The sequence below is a fragment of the Labeo rohita genome, chromosome 12 (assembly GCF_022985175.1).
Source record: "Labeo rohita strain BAU-BD-2019 chromosome 12, IGBB_LRoh.1.0, whole genome shotgun sequence".
NCBI classification, from domain to species: Eukaryota; Metazoa; Chordata; class Actinopteri; order Cypriniformes; family Cyprinidae; genus Labeo; species Labeo rohita.
The window spans coordinates 21,293,165-21,317,310 of record NC_066880.1 but is presented as its reverse complement, the minus strand read 5'-3'; the positions used below and the strand labels follow the sequence as shown (position 1 = coordinate 21,317,310).

Below are 24,146 nucleotides of genomic sequence, written 5' to 3'. Positions count from 1 at the left end.
CGTCGTACATGTAAAAACAAGCACTGTGGAAAAAGAAAAAAAAAACTTCTCACATCTGTTGGTACGGAAGAGGACGCATCCTGTTGTTTTTGAACTCTTAGGCATCGAAGTTTTTTTTTTTATGTATTTTATACAGTACATATTTTATTATTGTAATATCCCAGCAGTCGTTATCAACATTATGAACGACAAATGCTCACTTTTCAATCCCAAATATGGGCTGGAAATGTAACTAGATCCGCCCCTCCGAACCGTTACGTCCTTTGGAATAAGAAAACCGCACAGTCCGAGGACAACTCCCAGCTTGGAAACTTCGGGGCGAGCAGGAAAAAGACATTACGAGGCATATTTCTCGGATATAAAACATTTTTCCATTCATCGGGACGTCATACTAATTAGATTTTTTATTTATTTTTATTAGTATTCTTATTTTGTTTTTTAACTGATGGACGATTTAGGTATGTAATGTTTAATTCTTTATGACACGTTTCCTACATTTTCCTTTAACACATCACTGCACTTAGGCATATAGGCAATGGAACTGATGGATAGGGACAGGGAAAAGCTTGTCGTGGTTTTCGGCGAGAAAATTATTGGAAACATATCCACTTAACATTAGATAAACTCGAGATAAAAATTAGCTAGATGGAGACGGATCCAAACTCCTGCCTACTGTTTGACAACAGAAACGCACATCACTTCAAAAGAATTGTATAATAGGTATGTCCACATTGTTATATCAGTTCTTTTTGGCAGTACTCAAGGGTCACGTATCTTTAAAACGTCTTGAGATTGGGCATCTTTCAGCCCACATCTGCCCACATCTGGCAACGTTTGAGTACTATATAAAGACTTAATGGATCCTATGAAGAAACACCCGCCCTTTCACTTAGTAGACAAACTTGTTGTAAAATGGCCACCACAAAGCTTTAATTTGGATACAATTCATTCAGAGGATTGGGAATTTTTGTTCTGTTCAAATTTGGATGTAAACAAAATGTATGTAGTAATATAATATGGTGTTATTCAAAGTACAGTTAAATATCATGATACATGAGTATGCCAATCATTATGCTACTACTACTATTGGTGTACTACTACTATACAATGGTATATTTTCATAACATTGACATTTGATGCCACTACATACTACCACCGCACTTTTTTCTCTACGAATTCTCTGCGACATTTTAAATGTTAAAGTGCTTAGCAAGGTAATGTTGAATATAACATTATTGACTGATATATGGGTTAAATAGCTTCCGATCTTGTGTTTGTAGAGCTTTTGAAGGTTATTTGTTAGACCATACTGCATACATTTAGAGTGTGTTGCTTTGTGGCAGAATTAAGCCAAGCCAAACAGACATGCATCTCTAAATATGGTTAGAATTTCCAGAGAGAAGGATTTTAGCTCCTTATATGACCACAGTGCGAAAACCATCTGGATTAGGATGAGCTGTTAAACTGGGTGATGAAATAACTTCTAGATGGACTCATCCGGGGTGATCTAGTAATATGTTTTGTTCTTTTAAGCACACTTTTTAGGCACTCACAAAAAAGGGTTCTGGAAAAATACATTGATCTTGACAGAGATAAAAACAGACAACAGTTCAAGCATTTACTTTTATGTATTAATCAGTGTTTAGTAATATTAAATAATATTAAATATGTATATTCATGGGCACAATTAGCAATTTGTTAGCCGTTTGTTTATATGTAACACCAATGTTGCTACCTTTGACCTTAAGTGTAGGGTCAGAAATAAAGTGACAAAAAATGCCCCAGGTATTTTATTGGTAATAAATACAAATTAAGTTTAGTAAGGCAAGTTTACATAATAATAACAATAACAACAACATAAATAATACATATTTTCATATATGTTTTTGTTATATAATATTTCATTTTTTGTTATGTTACTACAGTAAAGAGATAATAAATGAACTACAACAGTGTCACACTATCAACAGGCCAACATTGTCCATCTTCATATGATACCATCCACTGTTTCTTTTTTGTGGTTCGTATGTGGAAGGAATTTTGCTGGCTTCAGGAAGAAAATAACAGCACAATTTTTGGAGCATTGCAGGAAAGGACATACAATCTGTACGAGCACACCCATATTCACTGTCACTGGACACACTTCAGTTTTTCTGCCTCTGTGATGTACAAGCAGGCTGTTGGTTGTAGTTTTTGCTTTGCTAGCTGATGTGTGCCAGTGTCTATGTTCTCTTAGTCTGTCTGTCTCTCTTCAGGAGTGTGTGATACATCCAACTACCCTCTCAGTCCCCGTATTGTTATGTTTGGTACGTAGATTTCTGTCTGTCTGTTTGTCCACCAGTTGATGTATATGTTCAGTGTTTTTGATTAATATGCCCAAGTGATTATTTTGCTTCTTTTATTTAAATAAATCTCAGCTTTGGCCTAGCTTTATTTAAATGTAATACATATACAGCATTTTGCTTTACATTTTTTATTACTGCAACACTATACACTAAACCACCATAGAAGCATGATACAACTGATACGCATGAAATGACTTTTCTGTATGCATGAAATACATGGTTGACACTGCTCTTGACACGACCTTCAATTTTCAGCTATTTTGATTTTAGTCAGACTAAAGTGTTTACATTAAAATAGAGAAAATAGACATTATTGTTTTAGTCTGACTGAAATATAAGTTTCAGTCTGCAAGTTACAGCCTACATATATTAAGACCTGTGAAGTCTGCAAATATACAGCCAAAATCTGCCTAAAAAAGTTGTTTGCTCATAACATCCTGTTGTAGATGTTGCTCTGTAATTGTCTGCTTTCCTTCCGCTTGCCTTCACTTTGTGTGGAATTTAAGTTACAGTACATACTACAACTTTAATTTTTCTGTGTTTACAACATAGGTTTTTAGTTTTCGACACTTATGACATCGGTAGAAGAGATGCTAAATACGAAGTGAAGCTGTTTATCTGCAAATTTATTGGCAAATTTGTCTTGTTCAACAATATCTGTGACCTGTGTTTTTTTTTTATGCTGCACCAATAATTGCCCTTTGGGCTTATAATAAATTTGAACCTTGAAGCTTGAACCTTGAATATCTGTGACCTATTGGTCCAAAGTTCTAAAATAATAAACAACTGTACTAATAGCCGTTAATCTACTACAGTGGTGCTATAGTTGGACATGACTGGATCCTTAATGTTTTTGGCTCTGTGATTACAGTTGCATATTTGGTTTGCTTTTTAATATGAAGCAAACTTCATATTAAAGCAGTGCTTACTGATACAGAGATGGATAGTTGGAAAATTGTAAAAAAGCCTAAGCCTTTATAATGTGCTCATAAAGCCTTAAAAAAAAATCATTCACCAGAGACACTTTTTTCCAAAGACACTTATAATTGAAGATCATCATCAGAACAACAGATGCCACAAATGCAACAACATTGCCATATTTCGGATCATTTACATTAAAATCTATAAACTTAGTAGGCACTTTTATCCACAGCACTCACAGAGACAACAATATTCATAGTTTACAATGTCAGGTTTATTAGAAAACTATAATAAGATGCACACTGGAGCAGAGGAGAAATATCGAAAAGAATAAGAAAAGAATTTCTGTGTGTGTGTGTGTGTGTGTGTGTGTGTGTGTACCTGGTATTCCTGGACTAAATGTCCCCCCAAGGATATTAATACCAGTAAATTGTGATCTTGTGGGGATTTTTTTGTGGTCCCCATTAGAAAACAAGCTTATAAATCACACAGAATTTTTTTGAAATTTTTTTTTTTTTTAAATCACACAAGTTTTTTGAAAGCCTAAAAATGAGAAAGTTTTGTGTTGGGAAGGTTTAGGGGTAGCAGTACGGTTAGGGGATAGAAAATATAGTTTATATAGTATAAAAACCATTATGCCTATGGAATGTCCCTAGAAAACATGAAAACCCAACGCTGGTGGCAGGCAGCATACACTGTGACTATATACCCTACATAAACTAAAATTGCAGTTTAATTTTTTTTAGATGTTAAAAATGTTTTTCGATCTTTAATGTAGTATTGTAAAATTAATTTATGAAATAAATAAAAACTTTTAAGAGAAGTAAAAAAAAAAAAAAAAAAAAAACTAAAAGTAAATATGCACACCGTTTTATAATAAAACAAGGTGCTAATAAATATACTAAAATGTATTTAAATGTATTTATGTATTTATTCCATGCCAAGTATAGTACAAATTCATAAACATATTATGTATATAATAAAAATACCCTGCAATTGTACTTTTAGTATACTAAACTGGTGTATTTAAAGTGTGCTAAATTGGAACAACTAATTTTGAACTTTAATTGTGTGGAAGTCCAACTAAAGATATATTTGATTGTATTTGATTGTGGAACTATTGGAAGTGGAACTATTGCAAGTGTACTTTAGGTACACTTTAAATATTTTGCATCTAAAGACCAATATTATTTAAAGATCTTACAATCCTCATGAGTAGTAACATTAAAACATATTTAGACTTAATATTAAAAAATGTGTATTGTTATATGTGCATATTTATAAGTACAAAATAAAGTACTCCAAATCTTTTTGTCATCGTGTGTTTTTGTTGTGATTTCACCATGTGCTCCCTGGACTCAGCCCTCTCGTCACCCTAGTCACGCCCTCCTTGTTTCTTCCTGAGTGTTTCATTGTCTTCACCTGTGTATGTTCTGATTAGTTTGTGTATTTAAGTTCCACCTTGTGTTTAGTTCCCTGTCGGTCTTTATTGTTGCATATTGTTGATTAGTGTGTTTCTACGTGTGTGGATATCGCTCTGTGTTCCTGTCTGTTCCTCGTGAAAGTAATTAAAATTAGATTTGTTCCGTACGTTGTATCCTGTCTTCCATCCTGCAGCAACAACGTGACAGAAAGACCGACCTTATAAAGAGAAGATGAGTTGGGCTGAGGACGCTTTGTGGAGACTGCGGCAGGACGGTCGTGAGTTGGAACGGTATGTGGAGGAATTCATCGAACTCTCCCACCAGGTAGGCTGGCACGAAACTTCTCTTGGCGCTGTGTTTGTTTTGGGGCTGGATGATGAGACAATACGCTGCGAGCTTCCCACTTGTAGTTTCCCCTTGATCGAGCTAATCAATCTGATTCTCTATTTAAACGGATCTGATTTTGAAGTAGAAGAAGTTCAGAGTCCGATTAGGTCTCATCCTCCAGTCTCCTCCCAGACACAGCGCAACGCGCCCGCCTGCCCTGAGCCGAGAACCTCCACATACCGTGTCAACGGCTCGAACCGTCAGCCCAGTCCCAAATCCCCAGTCATCCTCCAGAGCTCCACCGCTGTCCTCAGCCCGATGCGGCCGGCCTCATCCCCGCGCTCTAATCCGCCGGCCACCGCCCAGAGCCCTGTCCCTCGGGCCGCCACGCCAGCGTCTGCTCGCAAGATGGCCGCCACGCCAGCGTCTGCTCGCAAGATGGCCGCCACGCCAGCGCCTGCTCGCAAGATGGCCGCCACGCCAGCGCCTGCTCGCAAGATGGCCGCCACGCCAGCGCCTGCTCGCAAGATGGCCGCCACGCCAGCGCCTGCTCGCAAGATGGCCGCCACGCCAGCGCCTGCTCGCAAGATGGCCGCCACGCCAGCGTCTGCTCGCAAGATGGCCGCCACGCCAGCGTCTGCTCGCAAGATGGCCGCCACGCCAGCGTCTGCTCGCAAGATGGCCGCCACGCCAGCGTCTGCTCGCAAGATGGCCGCCACACCAGAGCCTGCTCGCAAGATGGCCGCCACGCCAGAATCTGCACGTAAGATGGCCTCCGCCCTGAGCCCCCGGCCAAGATGGCCTCCGTTCCTGAGCCCCAAGCCAAGATGGCCCCCAAGCCTGAGTCCCCAGTCATGATTGCTGAAATGAACATTATGGACAGGGCAATCACACTGGAGTTCACTGCTCCTATTATCTCCCCTAATTCTCCTAAGCCTCCGCTGGTTCCATCCAGCCTTCCTGAGCCTCCGCTGGTTCCGTCCAGCCTTCCTGAGCCTCCGCTGGTTCCGTCCAGCCTTCCTGAGCCTCCGCTGGTTCCGTCCAGCCTTCCTGAGCCTCCGCTGGTTCCGCCCAGCCTTCCTGAGCCTCCGCTGGTTCCGTCCAGCCTTCCTGAGCATCCGCTGGTTCCGTCCAGCCTTCCTGAGCCTCCGCTGGTTCCGTCCAGCCTTCCTGATCCTCCGCTGGTTCCGCCCAGCCTTCTTAACCCTCCGCTGGTTCCGCCCAGCCTTCCTGAGTCAAGTCAAGTTGTAGCTGTTTTCCCCGAGTCAAGTCAAGTTGCAGCTACTGAATCAAGTCAAAGTGCAGCTGCGTTTCCCGAGGCAAGTCAAGTTCCTGAGTCACGTCAAGTTGCAGCTGCAGCTACTGAGCCAAGTCAAGCCACGGCTGTGGTTCCTGAGTCAAGTCACGTCACGGCTGAGTCAAGTCACGTCACGGCTACATCTCCTGAGTCAAATCAAGTTCCTGGTGCTTCTCATAAGCCAAGACAAAGTCCAGCTCGCCCTCCAGAGCCGGAGCTCTGCCCAGCTCGCCCTCCAGAGCCGGAGCTCTGCCCAGCTCGCCCTCCAGAGCCGGAGCTCTGCCCAGCTCGCCCTCCAGAGCCGGAGCTCTGCCCAGCTCGCCCTCCAGAGCCGGAGCTCTGCCCAGCTCGCCCTCCAGAGCCGGAGCTCTGCCCAGCTCGCCCTCCTGAGCCGGAGCTCTGCCCTGCTCGCCCTCCAGAGCCGGAGCTCTGTTCAGCTAGCCCTCCTGAGCCGGCTCCTCCTTCAGCGCGCCCTCCTGAGCCGGCTCCTCCTTCAGCGTGCCCTCCTGAGCCGGCTCCTCCTTCAGCGCGCCCTCCTGAGCCGGCTCCTCCTTCAGCGCGCCCTCCTGAGCCGGCTCCTCCTTCAGCTGAGCGCCCCTCCTGAGCCGGCTCCTCCTTCAGCGCGCCCTCCTGAGCCAGCACCTCATCCAGTGCTCCCTAGGGCTGGCAGTATTGTAAATTCCCCCAAGAAAATTTTGGGGGGGCCATGGCCTCCTGAACTGTCTGTCCGGCCATGGCCTCCTGAACTGTCTGTCCGGCCATGGCCTCCTGAACTGTCTGTCCGGCCATGGCCTCCTGAACTGTCTGTCCGGCCATGGCCTCCTGAACTGTCTGCCCGGCCATGGCCTGGCCTGAACTCCCTGATCCGCCATGGCCACCTGAACTGTTTACCCCTGGCCATGGCCACCTCCCGGCCATGGCCTGAGCCCCCAGACCCGCCATGGCCACCTGAACTGTCTGTCCGGCCATGGCCTCCTGAACTCCCTGATCACCATGGCCTCCTGAACTCCCTGATCCGCCCTGGAGGTACGCCCTAAGTACCCGGTGTCTGTCCAGCACGGACCTCCAGGGCGCCCACCCCCCACCCCAGTGTATGTGTTACGGCGCGAGTCGCGCCTTGTGAGAGGGGGGTAATGTCACGTATCCTTTTTGTCATCGTGTGTTTTTGTTGTGATTTCACCATGTGCTCCCTGGACTCAGCCCTCTCGTCACCCTAGTCACGCCCTCCTTGTTTCTTCCTGAGTGTTTCATTGTCTTCACCTGTGTATGTTCTGATTAGTTTGTGTATTTAAGTTCCACCTTGTGTTTAGTTCCCTGTCGGTCTTTATTGTTGCATATTGTTGATTAGTGTGTTTCTACGTGTGTGGATATCGCTCTGTGTTCCTGTGTTCCTGTCTGTTCCTGTCTTCCATCCTGCAGCAACAACGTGAAGTTGTAAATTATCCCAACTGAGGAAGAAGGGTAATTAAAAATGGTTATTTTCAGATTTAAATAGTTTTTTATTTCAAACGCTTGTCTGGTCTTGCTCTCCCTGAGCTCTGTGTATTATAGTTCATCCTTCAAGTCTTCCATCCTGCAGCAACAACGTGAGAATGGGTTTATTTTCATTAAAAAAATACAATTTAAATAGTTTTTATTTCAAACGCTTTGTCTGGGACAGTTCAGGCAGAGTCAAGAGACAAGATGAGCGTTTGACATTAAAAAGTATATAAATTGTATTATTTTTATGAAAATAATAATCGTTTTGCAAGATAAGACCTTTCTTCCTCGGTTGCGATCATTTACAACCGCATTTGGGATCGTTTGAAGCCGCATTTAAACTTCATTTTGGAAGTTTAAACTCTGGGCACCATAGCAGTCCATTACATGGAGAAAAATCCTGAAATGTTTCCCTCAAAAAACATAATTTCTTTACGGCTGAAGTAAAAAAGACATGGACATCTTGGATGACAAGAGGTGAGTACATTATCTGTCAATTTTTGTTCTGGAAGTGGACTTCTCCTTTAAGTGAATTTGATTAACTCTCAACAAAAAGAGCTTACAAAGAATGAAATGGGATCTCATTGTGTGGAGGTACCAATCAGGAGAGGGGTAGAGAAGTATTTCCAAAACATGAGATGTGCCATGGAATACCCTGAAGGCGATAATCAACAAGTGTTTTGGTCACACTTTATTTTAAGTTCCAGTTCTTGCTATTAACAAACCATTAACTACGGCTTTTGCCTCAATAAACTCCTAATTTGCTGTTGTTAGGTTCAGGTATTGGGTAGGATTAGGGATGTAGAATATGTTCATGCAGAATAGGTGCTTTATAAGTACTAATAATCAGCCAACATTCTAATAATAGGCATGCTAATAAGTAACTGGTTAATAGTGACAATTGTTCCCTGTACTAAAATATTACCAGTGTTTTCTACAACAGTGGCATTTCATAGAACAGGGCACCTGTCAAAAATTGATGTACAAACAAGATGAAAATGTATCAAGAGACAAAGAGACTTACAGTAACATTAAAGGAGTTACATGAACATCTGGAAAGTACTGGTTACGTGCTGCCATGTGACAACAATATCCTGTATTCTTCCTAGGTCTTGTACAGCCCAGTCTGAGGCCATACCTAAAAGAAATAAAAAACAATAAAATAAATAAATCAAGATGCGATAAAGATAGATAAAGATCAAATCAAGAAGTTGATATACTCTTATTCAAAAGGCTGACTGTTGTACTAAAATCAAAAGGATTTTTCAATCAAATATTAGCTGAGGCATACACACTTGTGCAACCAGGTTATTTGAAGTCCATAGCAGTGGTAGGAGAAGCAAAGTGCCTTTATGAATGTGCCCAGTAAAGTTGCGTACATAGAAAAGAGAAGAGGAAGCACCCGGGTGATTCACTGATGTGAAAAAAAGGAAAGGAAAGAAAGAAAGAAGAGAGACTGTTTTTTATCTTTAAATGGCTGTAGGGTTGAGTTATTTATTTGAGCAGTGGGATTGCCCAACTCTGCTTAAATGTGGTGGGAAAGTTGGCAGTAATATGGGAAGTGTGGATGATGTGAGTCAGAGCAGCCACTAATGTTGGTTAAATCTCCTGTTTTAGGTGGGAGGGGGCTGGGTTTAAGAAACAAGTTGTAGGACAACTGGCAGAGAACTTTTTGGAGACCTTGTTTTCCATTAAGGGAAAGAAGAGAAGCGTGGAATGTATTTGGGTAGATGTTGGCTGTGGGTTGGTGGTGCAGAGAACTGGTTGCTAATGGTTGCCAGCTAATCGGTGACACAGCTGGCAAAGTCATCAGCAGTCAGAAAGAAAGTGGGAGTAGGTGATACTTGTTTGGGTCAGCTGGGTATTCACCTTGCTCCAATTATTCTCAGCAGCTGGGTTCTGTGGTCACAAAGAACATCTGTTAGCTAAGGGATGAAGGGTGTTGCAGGTGCTGACCTGAATGTGAAAGGAGAGATATGATCAAAGCAGGATGTTAGGGTGGAGTAAGATAGTCTTCATACATAGACATGGTTATGTTTAGGGGCTAGGTCACACTGCCAGTACAGCATTGTCAGTAGTGCAGTCTTGAAATGACAACAGTGTGGACAAGGTGCGGTGTAGCATACTCTGGAAAACAAAAGGGATTAAAAAAGGAACTATAGCGTTTCTACAACACATTCTTCTACAGAATATGCAATTAAATGGTGTTATACATAAATGAAATTAAGTTATAAAAATACATTTTGTAGGTGTCCTAGCTGATTTTATATGTTCATACATGTATACACAGTTTAATCCAGCACTCCACTTGATTTATTTAATTTGAAGATTTGAAAAAGGTATATACAAATACTTAATAGGGATCCTTCATTTTTTTTTTTCCCTTCAAATTTCATTTTTTTAAATTTCAGTGCTGCATATAAAACTATCCAGTCACACAGATCTCTAATAGACTTCAAAGTTTGTGAGAAAATGGCAGATGACATCAGTTGATAAGTTAGGACTGGCCAGTAAAGGTTTCAAGGTGGGGTTACATCAAGGGTCAATTAGTTGTCACTTTGGCTCTAACGTATAAGACAGTGGTATTCAGTAAAGACTGTACAGACCCACTTTATAGATTATTTTTTAAATTTATTTATTTATTTATTTATTTATTTTTTGCAGTTTTTCATCGTAAAGAAAATTGCTTTGGGATAGAAAGCGAATCAGGAATATAATTTTCAGTTTTCTGATTACCAAGCAAAACAGAACAAACACACCTACCTCAGAAACCAACATATGGCACATACATTTACTGTGTTAATGGAGTTGTATAATTCATTGTGATACTTCAGTAAAAACAATATAGTTTCATGTATTTATGTTTTCATTTGACCCTGAAACACTTGAAATATTTGTTGTACATAACACTTACCGAATGTGCCGAAACAAAAAAAATGATGCCTCAAAGTTGTGCAGATAAAGCTGACATATAGAGAAGTTATGCATGAGGAAACCCATTTTTGAGTATGGTCAGTATAATGTCCCAGTTCTGTTCCCCCTTCTGTCAGTTTTCTACTACCCTGTGTTATAAACTCTCTTTAAATAAATAAACTCTCTAAATAAATAAATATGTAAGTCACATATACAGTGGTGCCTTAATCAGATTTTCACACAAGTCCTGAAAGTTGACAAAGAGAACCCAGTCAAACAAATGAGATGAAAATATATATTTTGGCATTTATTTATTGAGAAAAAATGTCCAGTGTTAAATATTCGTGAGTTGCAAAAGTATGTGAATCTCTAGGATTAGCAGTTAATTTTAAGGTGAAATTAAAATCCATTTGTTCAGATGTGTTATCAATCAATAGGATGACTATCAGGTGCCAGTGTATGCCCTGTTTTAATTAAAGAACAGGTGTCTATCAAAGTCTGATCATGTTTGTGGAAGTGAATCATGGCAGGAACAAAGCAGATCTCTGAGAACCTCAGAAAAAGAGTTGTTGTTGCTCATCTGGCTAGAAATGGTTACAAAACCATCTCTAACGAGTTTGGACTCCACAAATCCACAGTCAGACAGATTGTTTACAAATGGAGGAAATTCAATACCCTCCCTAGGAGTGGTTGACCAACAAAGATCACTCCAAAGCAAGACTTGTAATAGTCTGCAAGGTTGCAAAGGACCTCAGGGTAAATTTTAAGCACATAAAGGCCTTTCTCACATTGGTTAATATTAATGTTCATGAGTCCATCATCAGGAGAACACTGAACAACCATGGTATGAATGGCAGAGTTGCAAGGAAAAAGCCACAACTCTCCAAAAAAAAAAAAAAAAGATGTCGGTCTGCAGTTTGCTAAAGATCATGTGGATTATAACAGTTACAAAATACGCTACCTGCGGTTATTGCTTCAAAAAGGGGTCACACCAGATACTAAAAGCAAAGATTCACATACTTTTGCAACTCGCAAATATTTAACACTGGATCATGTTTCTCAGTAAATAAATGATATATTTTTACAATTTATTTTTTTGTCTCATTTTTTTGATTGGGTTTCTTTTTTGTCAACTTTCAGGACTTGTGTGAAGATCTGATGATGTTTTGTGTTATATTTATGCAAAAATGTAGAAAATTCTAAAGGGTTCACAAACTTTTAAGCAACACTATATATATATAATTAAAAAAAAGAAAGAAAGCCCCTCTGAGACTTGCCTTACAACTTTTATATGATGTTTCTCTATAACTCTTTGTAGATGCTCTTCTTGCTGATCTGGAAAATTCAGCCTTTCCTCTGGGTCGCTATCCTGTTCTGCTCACCTCTGAACCTCCAGTGAATTCTGATCCTACATCCAGTACTCAGGAACCTGTCCAGAATCGGCCACTCCCTCCAGCATACACCCCGCAACAAGTATGCCAAGAAATGAACACAAATGAAAAACAAACACACATCTGATATGATGTTTCTAAGCAAAATATATTCATTCACTTTACAGGATCATACAATTTCTGTTCATCTGTTTCATAGACTGTTTCTGCTGCGATGAAGTCGAATGGCTCTCAGAACTCCAACCAAGACAAACTTTACAGGTATTTTAACTCTTGAGAACACAATGCCCTGAATAATATATACCTAGAAGTAAGCAAAACAAGATCTCTTTACCATCTCAAATGTTTCTCCTAAACAGAAATTATATTGCATGAACAAATGTAGCCTAAATCTCTTGCTTCTTTGTCTACTGAATAAAAAAAAATTCTAACACCATCCCATTTGTGTCCTGAAATTAAATGTTTCTTAATATGTATGTGGTGGTTAACCAAAATTAATAGTTCAAAGCTTTTCACAATACTTTGGTATGCCCATTATAATGAATATATATATATATATATATATACATCTAGTTATCTATATATCTACTGTATATCTATATATATATATTATTTTTATAAAAAGACTTTTTATAATGGAGTCTTGAAAGAGATTATAACAAGACAATAAAGAGATCTCCCAAGTTTCTTACACTACATTCTTAAGCCCTATTCAGACAAGACTAGTTTTAAAGGGGAATGTTAGAGAAATTTGTGTTTTACAGACGTACTTTGCAATTTTAATCCCGTCTAAGTCTGCCAAAAGACTGTAGAATTGCTCAATGGAGTGTCTGCTGTTAAAACCAGACTGGTTGTTATTAAGTAGGTTGTTATGTGAGAGAAAGACAGAAAGTTGATTGAACATGACCCTGGTAGTCCATATAGCCAAAAGCTAAGGTTTTAGTAAGGCTGACATCGCTTACAGTGCCTTTAAGGCTTTGCAACTTAAAAGAATAGCTCATTGTCTTTTTTCCATTAACAACAACAAAAATGTTTGTTGCAAACATGTTTGCTCTGCTGTTTACCATACAAAGTGAAGGGGGTCTAGGGCTGTAAAGCTCCATAGAGGACAGAAAAAGCATCATAAAGGGTCCTAAAAGCATCATGACCTGTATTCCTTCTGAAATGTTTTTGAAACTGTACAATAGCTTTGGGTGTCATTTAAAATAAAAGATATTAATTTTCATTTAGAACCAACTCTTAGAATACATGTTGAGATTTTAAGTGTTGCGTTAAGCCCATTCTGATTGTTTTGTAACTTTTTTCTACAGTACCGTATGTAAACCACGCTTCCCACGTACGGCCGACCCTCCTCCTGCTTTCTCCTCCTCCTCAGTTCTGGGAGGAGGGCTGAGTGAACTTGATCACTTACTACAGGAGCTTAATGCCACACAGTTCAACATCACAGGTGAGTGCTGACTTCTTAGTAGCTTAGAAAATTGTTTATTGTATGTACAAACCCCTGGCAGTCATTGGCCCAGTTCATAATCTGTCCTTGTTTATTGAATAGGATACCTACTATTTACAAAAACAACAACAAAATTGCATACAGTATGTATACTGTGCACAGTATCCAAATGATCTGGAATATCCACCTAACAGTTTATATTCGCTAAATTGTAATTTGCAAAAAAATGTGCCGTGTACAACCAGAACATAGTGTATGGAACAATGTGTGCCATGCAATACTTGCAGTTAACTGATATTCCAGACTGCCAAAAGTTAAGAAGTTTTAGACAAAATTAAAATTAAATGAAAATTAGTCAGGTAGAATTGATAGGCAGTATCTGAGCGGTATGCAGTACCCTAGAGTTTTATTTAAAAAAAACCCCAAAGAACTCCTCTCATGCATTTATTCTTTCTTTGTCTTTGTTAGATGAGATTTTGGCTCAATTCCCCAGCACCAAAAAAGATGATAAGTCTTCAAAGTCTGGTCCATCCTCTACTAGGTTAGTGCACTAACATATATTACAATGTCTATTCATCTGCATGCTCATTTTCCTATATATGCTCATTCCACATAGATAAGAGATTACAAATCATTTAAATTTGAATTAATAGTATCATTACTGACTGATAACATATCATGTCTCTGCAAACATATACAAAGATCTGGCATGAAACTCTAGATGGCGCAGTCATATAGGTCATATAACTCAATATGACATAACAACAGCTGATTACCATGCACAGGCACATTACCATGCCAATCCCTCTGAGAGTTGTCATGACAGAACTTAATTTAAATAATGATAACACATAATAAAGGAAAGTTAACTCACAAATATCAAATTAATATAGGTGTACAGTTTATATAATTTTATTTATGACTGTCAGTATTATTTTTGTATTTGTGTTTTTTTCTGTTTCTAGCTCAGCGAAACCCTCGGCTACATCTGCTACTTTAGAGCTGGACAAACTAATGGCATCTCTGTCAGACTTCAGAGTCCAAAGCACAGTATGTTTGATACAAACTTTTATGCAATTGCTAAAGTGTGTAATGTTTGCACCACTATTGTCACCAGATTGAAATGCTAAATTAATAACTGTTTTTAAACTGGTTTCCCAAACATTCTTCTTGTTGACTAATAGTTCACCAAACAGATTTCATGATTACAATTTTAAACTCAGAAGTTGGTGCATTGTTGTGTTAATAAGATCATAACAAGAGTTTCTACTATTGGCTTACTGATAGGGCTGTGCAAAAAAGCTGTAGTTCACTGACAAGCTACAAATTCAACATCAGATATGTATCGCATTCGATGTTGATCTCGATATTGCGTAGCTTGTCAGTGAACTATGGCTCTGTGTAGTAAATGCTGCTTCATCTGACAGCATGTGATGGAGATTTACGACTAATCACAGAACCGGCATTACTGACAAGATGCGCATGATAATCACATCTGATTTTTTGCACAGCCCTACTGACTGATAGTTGATTCTACATATTGAACAGGGATAGGACAGAATTTGTTACCATTTCACTTTTAAAGGGGTCATCAGATGCCCATTTTCCACAAGTTGATATGATTCTATAATATACTTTGGTTAAAAATTCTCAACGGTTGTGTAAAACAACACCCTTTTTATCTTGTCAAAATGAGCTCTGCAAAAATCATCCCATTCTAAGGGGTTGTTCCTTTAAATGCAAATAAGCTCTGCTCGCCCTGCACCTCTCTTCTCTTTGTGGAGTGACCAGCCTGTTTACTTTAGCTGCGTTTAGCCGGTAAACTTCCTAACTACCAGGTTATAAGGAAAGGTGATCGCAAAGATTCATAATAAAACCCCTTATACTCACTTCTGCTGTAAGTGAAGCTGGATCACGAATGATTCGCGCGAACATAGACGGATATATGTATGTCGGGAGCTGCATTCCCTTCACAAACAAACATAATCCACTGCATCTTCAGCGGCTCAGATGTTGGGAGTAAATGACGACCACTATGTTCATTATTACATCCAGCAACACAAAACCTCAATCGCTCAGTCGGAGATGTTCTCTATAACTTACATCCCTGCTCTGGCATTGAAACAATGGAGGTTGGTGTGAGACAGCTGTTCTGAGGTAAGACGCTCATGTCAATCAACCTTCGAGGGAGCGGCCTCTGTCAGTGCAATTTCACACTGACAGGCATCTGAGAATGGCTCGATTTAAAAAAGGGGATATTATTTTTGCAGATTAATTAAAAACCACTGCATGGATTTTTATCATTATAGGGTAGATTTGTACATACACTGCCAACACACATTAATGTTCAAACAACATGAAAAAGTGAACTTTGCATCTGATGACCCCTTTAATAAATAAAATATTTGTATTTTTGCGTAACTGTTGAGTTATTTGTCTTTATCAGCCAGCAGCACCTGTGAGTCCTGTGGCATCTTCACCACAGCAAACAGCTTCTCCAGTCCCTGCATCTTCTGGAGGCTCACTGGACAGCATGTTAGGTCTTCTGCAATCAGATCTGAGCAGGCAGGGAGTGCCTACCTCCTCTAAGGGAAACTGTTCCGCCTGTCAGAAACCAGTTGTAGGACAGGTAAAATTCTTTAATAAATCTTGAATTTACCTTGTAGCCAGTAGTGTAATTAGTCATCAATAGCCATCCTTTTTTTCTCATGTTTTCTGTGGTTTTTGTATTGTAAATACTATAGAAGTACTATTTACATAGGTCAGTAAGTAAACGTATCATTAATTTTCTTCTCAGAAAACCATATTTTTAGCGATATATAACGCCATGAAGACAGACCCTACATCTTTGGTTGTTAAGTTAAATCGATAATATTTAATTACATTGAAACTAAATTACTACCCAAAATCCTAAAAAGAGATCCACTAATCAACAAAGACACTGTAACCATGGAAAAGCAACCTTTCTGGTTTCAAAAGTGATAGTAACTTTAGAATTGAATCTTGTTCCCCTGTCTCTTAGGTTGTAACAGCTCTGGGACGGGTTTGGCATCCAGAGCACTTTGTTTGCTCTGAGTGTGAGTGTGAGCTTGGCAATTGTAATTTCTTTGAGAAAGATGGTCGACCATATTGTGAGCCTGACTACTTCACCCTGTACTCACCTCACTGCGCACAATGCAACAAGCCCATACTCAATGTAGGTATACTGTACATTTATGTGTCAGCTGTGCTGAAGCTGAATGAAGATAATAGTCTATGACATTAATAAACAAAAGTTCTAGAGGAGCATGTTCATTTAATCGGACAAATCACAACGACAGAGTAAGCATTTATAAACCACAGCTTACTTCTGAACAACTTGTAGGCAACCCAATTCCTCCTCCAGCCCAACTTTTTATTACATTTATTATTTTTTATTTAAAGTAATTTGAGGGAGGTAAAAACTATTCTAAAGCATTCATTAAACTTAATGTCTCAACATTTACTAATACATTATTTAAATTAAACGTTGTATCTGTTAACATTAATTAACGCACTGTGAACTAACAAGAACATTAACATTTTATTAACTAATATTAAGTTTAATAAATGCTGCCAAAATATATTTCTTATTTTTTAGTGCATTAACTAATGTTAACAAATGAGACCTTATTGTAAAGTGTTACCTTTCTTTTTGTTTTTTTGTTTTTTTTGTCATACAGTAGTTGTTTTGGCAAAATTCTCCCTAAATATGTTGTTTTACAGTTGTTCATCTTTGTTTGTAGTCCAGTATCTACGTCCATAGCTTTATACTGTACATTATCTGGCCCTTATCTTACATTATTGTGTTCTTCTTCAGAAAATGGTGACTGCGCTGGATAAAAACTGGCATCCAGAATGCTTTAGCTGTGTGAAATGCAGCTCAGCATTTGGAGATGAAGGTATGGGGTGATGAAAGAAATTGCTTACTATTGCTATTTACACTTAGTGTAAATAGCCTCTATAGCGATGTACGTGGCAAAAAGCCACTGCCTTAAAGGAGTAGTTCACCTTCAGAACAAAAATTTACAGATAATGTATTCACCCCTTTGTCATCCAAGATGTTCATGTCTTTCTTTCTTCAGTCGTAAATAAATTATGTTTTTTGAAGAAAACATTTAAGGATTCCTCTCCATATAATGGACATCTATGGTGCCCCTGAGTTTGAACTTCCAAAATGCAGTTTAAATGCAGCTTCAAATGGCTCCCAGCTGAAGAATAAGGGTCTTATCTAGCAAAACGATTGTTTTTTTTAAATAAATTACAGTTTATATACTTTTTAACCTCAAATGCTTGTCTTGTCTAGGTCTGTGTGATCGATTTTGAAGTTGGAGGAGAAAATGAGATAGGAATTTTTCGACATACCCTAACTGTATTGAACTGGAAAAAACAGAGTTCATGCAGAGCTAGACAAGACGAGCGTTTGAAGATTAGGAAGTGTCATAGTACCAAATGCTTGTAGGTTTCAAAGATGACAACTAACTGTATGCTTCTTCTCCTCAGGATTTCATGACCGTGAGGGGAAGCAGTACTGCCAGAAGTGTTTTCTGGCCCTCTTTGCCTCTCGTTGTCAGGGTTGTTCCCAGCCCATCATGGAGAATTACATCTCAGCTCTAAGTGCTCTGTGGCATCCACAATGCTTTGTTTGTAGGGTAAGTAGTTTGCTGGATTCTGAGGTACAACGAATGTGATATGTTATTATGTTAATTTGTTACTGTCAAGGCGATCTTAAGCCACATGTTCATCAGAGAAGTTTATAAATCAACATCTGACCTCGTGAAATGGAGCTCCTAAACAAATTTTAAGAAGGAGCTTGCCCATCTGATCTACCACTCATTACCTCACTCTGCTTCATTAACTTGACTGAAATATATAATATTAAACATTTTTAATATTAATTAAGTATTAAATAATATATCAAATATTTTGCTTAAATAAAAGTCTTAAGTACCTAGACAAACAAATACTTACAAACTCACACAGACATCGACATTCACTTTAGATTCACTCACTATTTTCATGCTCTAAAATCACATTACTATTAAATTGAAAGATTAGAAAAAGCCCTGTACACTGTTTATGGGTATAAACGCTCCCATCAAATAAATCAGGAAAGTGGTCAAAAGTGAACAAAACAGACAGCAGTAAAACACCAGGTGTTAAAGTGAACGTGTCTCCTTTGTCTGCCTGTGATCCGATCAACCAATACACATTTTGTTACTAGGTCTAGACAGGGCCTAAGGAAGGGATGCATTGTACTTTATAGGCATTAGTGGCCTAACATAATTGTGCCAGGGCTACACGAAATGTGCAATATGTCATTAATAAATAGATAGATTTAGAAATACATATCACTTATGTGAACAAGTGAAAAACTGTTAGGAGTGATAAATAAATGGCAGGAGCATGACTCTAACATTGCATCTGAAACCAGCCGTGCACATTTAGCATAGCTGTGTGAAAACAAATCTAGAAAGAGATGTAAGGATTTGGTGAGAAAAAACGGATTCTTAGTGCATTGCACTTAATTATTAATTGTATATATCACAAAATAAATCGGGAGAGCAGACCACAGATGTGCAGTATGTGTTGTGATTTTTCATACTGTTACAGCAGAATACTTAGGAAAGAGAAAATAATCAGGAGGAAAAGAATGCAGTGGAGTTAGTAGAGATTTTGCCACAGAATTATACCATGTCATATTAAAATACTAAAATAGTATTTTATACTAAAATAGAAAATGTATAGCTCATTTAGTCAAACTGATGGATAAGAATTATTTTCAGTGCAGCCTTATGATCCAAAATGATTTGTTTCAGTCAGTAAAGCAGTAGGCTTACTAAAAAAAGGTGCATTTACAGTAGTGCGAATGCTTCTTTCACTTTAACCTGTTCTAATATCCGTGGCTTAGTTGGCGTATCCTCATGCGGATAAATACAGTTGCATAAAAGCAGTTCCCTGTTGAAAACAGCAGCATATGCTGGTAGGCATGTTGTGATGCTGGGATGCTGGTTAGGTATGTTTTGGTGCTGGTTTATGCTGGTCCTTAGCTGGTTTATGCTGGTCCTTGACCAGCAACATGACCAGCATAAACCAGCAAAGGACCAGCATAAACCAGCTTAAACCAGCATTAAAACATACCTAACCAGCATCCCAACATCAAAACATACATACCAGCATATGCTGTTTTTTTCACCAGGGTTTTGAAATGTTTTATGATAGAACTTTGCATTTAAACTTATGTAAGGTTTTTTTTGAAGCTCTCAGTTAATTTGTCTAAGTTTTCATAATTATTAATGATAGTTATCTTTTTGCAACTTTGCGGCCAAAGGTTCTTGTTTACTTGCATTGTAATGAAAAGAGCAGCCTGTAGGCGAGTTGTTTTGTATGAACTATAACATATACTATAACATATAACATATTTGTATGAACTACATAACATATTACAAATCCAAGCTTTTTCACATTAAAAGGATCTTAGATTCTTTTTCAGATTACATAAACCTCTTATGTGGTAAACGTATTTTAAAAGTTAAATCACCCTTATTTCAGTGGCGTAGCAAGTCAAGCCTGCTCAAGGCCAAGCTTGATTAGCTTGTTAAGGTGTATTTGATTAGGGTTGAAGCAAAACTCTGCAGGGCTGCGGCTCTTCAGGACCGACGTTTGCCACCCCTGGCCTACTGTATATTTATATAGATATATATTAAAAATCTATTCCCCTGTTTTAACTGAAAGGCCCTCGGTGGGCCCCCAATTAGCCCCGGCCCATATTCATGTGCATACCCTGCATGCCCAGATGCTATGCCTCTACTTATTTATTTACTTATAAATTTATAAAAAAACAAAACTAAATGTAATTTCTTGGTCTTTCTTGGTTTGTAACTTAACCCAGCATTTATTGTTCATTATTTTCTGCAGGAATGCTATAGCCCATTTGTGAATGGGAGTTTCTTTGAGCATGAGGGGCAACCCTTGTGTGAAGCTCACTATCACCAGTCCCGAGGAAGCATGTGCCAGGCATGCCAGCAACCCATCCTGGGGCGCTGTGTCACTGCAATGGGTGCCAAGTTTCATCCACAACATCTGGTGTGCCACTTCTGCCTGAAACCCCTCAGCAAAGGCTGCTTTAAAGAGCAGGACAACAAACCATACTGCCACCCCTGCTTCATCAAACTCTTTGGGTGATGAGAGTGAGGAAAGATTATAAAGCAGATTACTCAACTGCCATCCAAAAGCTTTTCATAAAAAAAAAAAAAAATTGCCAAATATACATTGTATGGCTTAAAGTACTGTATGTGGACACACCCTTCTAATTAACAGATATAACTATTAAATCTTCTTAATCTTGAAAGGTGCAGTATGCAGGATTTTTCCCCAAAAAATGAAGTATAGACATAAAGTATAGTATCATACAAAAATAATCTCTTTAAATCATTGCTTGTGATCCACTAGTGTGTGGTGGTGTTTGTGCATTTCTGTGCTGCAATCTTTTTGCCAGCTGATACCATGTCAGGGGTATTGAGGAGCATTCTGGTCATGTTGAGCTTACTTGCAAGGAAGGGGCAAGTTTGAATATTATAGTTAAGCAAGAACTGAAAATCCTGCATAGTTCACCTTAAATGCTATACTATGCAATGTTCTACAAAGGTGCTGTGATTTGTTGCCTTTTAGAACAAAATTAGGCTGTCTGTAAGGTCAGCTTTTGATGTTGGTTAATGGGGTCTGGTTTGCAGTTTGCATTCACGTTCATCCCAAACTCAACAGGGTTCAGGTTTAGCCAGTGATCAGGTCACTGTTTTAGCTTTAACATTGAAAAAACAAAAGGGGTAATCAAACCTGATAATTATAAGGGGGTGAGTTTTTTGCATACTTTTGGCCTGTTTTTGTGCAGTGCCGGGGAAGGTCTAGGAATGGTTTGAAAAGCCTGGATTACAAAAATAAAATACACTTTATCCATATTATAATAACAAGTTTAATAATAATTTTAGTTATCAAAACAACAACTTTGCGTAAATAAAGGTATAAGTATTGTATATATAAATATGATATACATATTTGGTGCAATGCTCTGTTTGAAAGATTAAGTTATTGTTTATAAGGCCACTTGTTCATCAGAAATACCAAATATATTTTTGGAATTCTTGTTGCATTAAATTATACACCGTATTGTATGTTGTTAACAGGGCTTGAAATTAAGGTGGGCAACACCATCAGTTCAATAACCAATTTGAAGGGTTCTGATTATATTTTATAACTTTGCAAGCCCATTCTGTAAGAGGAGACTCCAAAATTAGCACAACAAGGAATAATGCTCCGGTGCAGTAAAAGGGTAAAAGGAAAGCAGTTTGAAATTTGAAGGAAAATAGAAAAGGGAAACAAGGAAAGCGATTTAAAATATAAAATGCATATCCAAAATAGACCCACAAAATATAGACTTTATAATTACATTTTTCTTCATTTGTTTCTTTATAACTTTGAGTTAGTCTGATTTTCACCTGTCATCTCCACTTTTGAGCAGAGTGGAAAATTATGTACCTAAACTTAAATCTTCACACTTTATGAATGCTTTGCACTACAGACCTAATAACGGTCATTTTTAAAAGAAGAAACAGTTTTGGAGTTTGCAGTATACCAAACGATATAACTGAAATGAAATCAACATTATAGAAATCACCTTAAAAATTAAAGCTAATAATGCTTTCTTTATTTTTTGCAATATTGCAGTGTTATATTATTTATCCACGTACGTCATCATATAAAATAATAATAATAAATTCATGTTTCATGTGATGACGTGTACAGCAATGCAAGGGCTAATAAGAGAAAGGAGTTTGTATACCAAAAGAGAAAGTGACAGAAGTAACAGAAAGTCACATTTGCTGTCTTTGACTAGGTTCACAAAACAATGTTTATGCTACAGTGTCAATTTCTAAAACAACTTTTAGTCTATTTGCCTATAAATAGCTTGGAGAAGTTAAAACCATTTAACCTTATCTTATATGAATACGTGTCATTATGTCTTACGTCAGAATTGCTGAACTTTTGTAATGTTATTTTAAAACAATTGTTTTCAACGTCACAACAACAGCAGAAAGAAAGCTAATTACCTGTTCATAAGAGATATTTTTGGATGTCTGTCTGATAGTTTTGATATCTCTAGTGACATTCTCACCGATAAGGCTATCACCTGTAACCATGAGCACAGTGGTGGAAAACTGTTCTTTAGAGAACCACCAGATGGTGGCATTTATGATATACTCCATATTGTAAATAAAAAACGTACATCTAGAATTAGTGAAAAACAATAATTTGCTAAAATAAAAACAAAGTGTAATTGGCAAAGAAAGATGAAAGGCATTGTGAATAAAGAATAAACAGGAAGTTATTAGTGCTGAAAAACTAATTAATAATATACACACAATTAATTGTCATTGAACACTCTTAAAAAAGTGTTATACTGTCATGTACTTGCTCAGTAGAATATGATATCAACCATCTGTTTTTTTACACATTGGCTTTATACTGCAGCTTGATGTCACATTATATTATTATTATTATTATTATTATTTTTACATATTACAAGTATTGTTTTTGTAAAGCTATATATTGTGATTTTACTGTATCACTTACCAAAGAACCAAATAGTAAAATATGCGTGTATGCGTGACTGATTATGTTAACTGTACAATATTCCCAAAGAAAATAAATTTCTTTATTCATCAATTAAGTGGTAGACATTATTTGTTAGCACCCTAAAGATACTATTCCACTAGTTATTAACGTATGTGAACTGGCTACGAAATGCCTGTGGGGCAATGGTAATTTTTCTATTCTTGTTAGATTCCCACAATGTATTTATTTGCAGTCTAAATGCAACAAGATGATAGAGCTCAACTCTCAGGCCAGTCAACTTTACTGCCTGGAACTACACCATTTGATGCCAAAAAGCATGTTTCCCCTTTGACTACTATACAGAAATAACTAAAAATTACACCAGGAGTGAGATTTCTGGGGATCTACCTTGGTTCAGCACCAACCCTGCTCCTACAAACCAAGAATGATTTTATTCAGCTTTTTAGTGCTCATAGCAGAGGACTCTTTCAACTTGTTATATTTTACAGTTTAAATGGATGGTTGTAACACATAAATTAATGGTTGTATCACAGGTCTGTTGTACCACTTGCAATTTCTGAAATCAGGAACAAGTTACAAATCATCTGATTCACATATTCTATGTCCTGTAGCACAGGGGTTTTCAAACCTGTCTTTGAGGTCTCCCCTGCCCTGCACATTTTGCATGTTTCCCTGATCTAACACACCTGATTCAAATCATCAGCTTATTAGTAGAGACTGCAAGCAAAGAGTATAGAATACCAAGAGGCAAAAACTCTGATGTTTTTTTGGTAACAGCCACTAGGTGGTGCTTCAGTAGTGTGACCGCCATTTTGGGGTAAAAATGACAGCTGGACAACAGCACAGAAGCAGACAGAATGACAACGAAAGAAAAGTCAAAGTGGAAATAAAAGATCGCAATGACTGCAGGGAAGTACTGTGTAACACGAAAAAGTGCAAAAAGTCACTCTA

General features: G+C 38.2%; 1 protein-coding gene across 3 annotated transcripts; it reads left to right on the top strand.

The window, feature by feature from the left end:
• Positions 1–271: 271 nt before the first annotated feature.
• On the top strand, positions 272–23,285 carry LOC127174116 (transforming growth factor beta-1-induced transcript 1 protein-like). 3 transcript variants are annotated; one of them, XM_051124384.1, is made up of 12 exons: positions 272–458; positions 2,256–2,306; positions 12,025–12,179; positions 12,297–12,358; positions 13,408–13,544; positions 14,013–14,085; positions 14,510–14,594; positions 15,991–16,173; positions 16,567–16,740; positions 17,383–17,464; positions 18,066–18,214; positions 20,481–23,285. In XM_051124384.1, the coding sequence occupies exons 1-12, from the start codon at positions 446–448 to the stop codon at positions 20,745–20,747; spliced, it is 1,431 nt and encodes a 476-aa protein (XP_050980341.1). In that variant the 5' UTR covers positions 272–445; the 3' UTR covers positions 20,748–23,285. The 3 variants fall into 3 exon arrangements, with proteins under 3 accessions (XP_050980341.1, XP_050980342.1, XP_050980343.1); XM_051124385.1 differs by lacking the exon at positions 2,256–2,306; XM_051124386.1 differs by lacking the exons at positions 272–458; positions 2,256–2,306 and having other exon boundaries at positions 12,031–12,179; positions 12,265–12,358.
• The last annotated feature ends 861 nt before the right edge of the window (positions 23,286–24,146 follow it).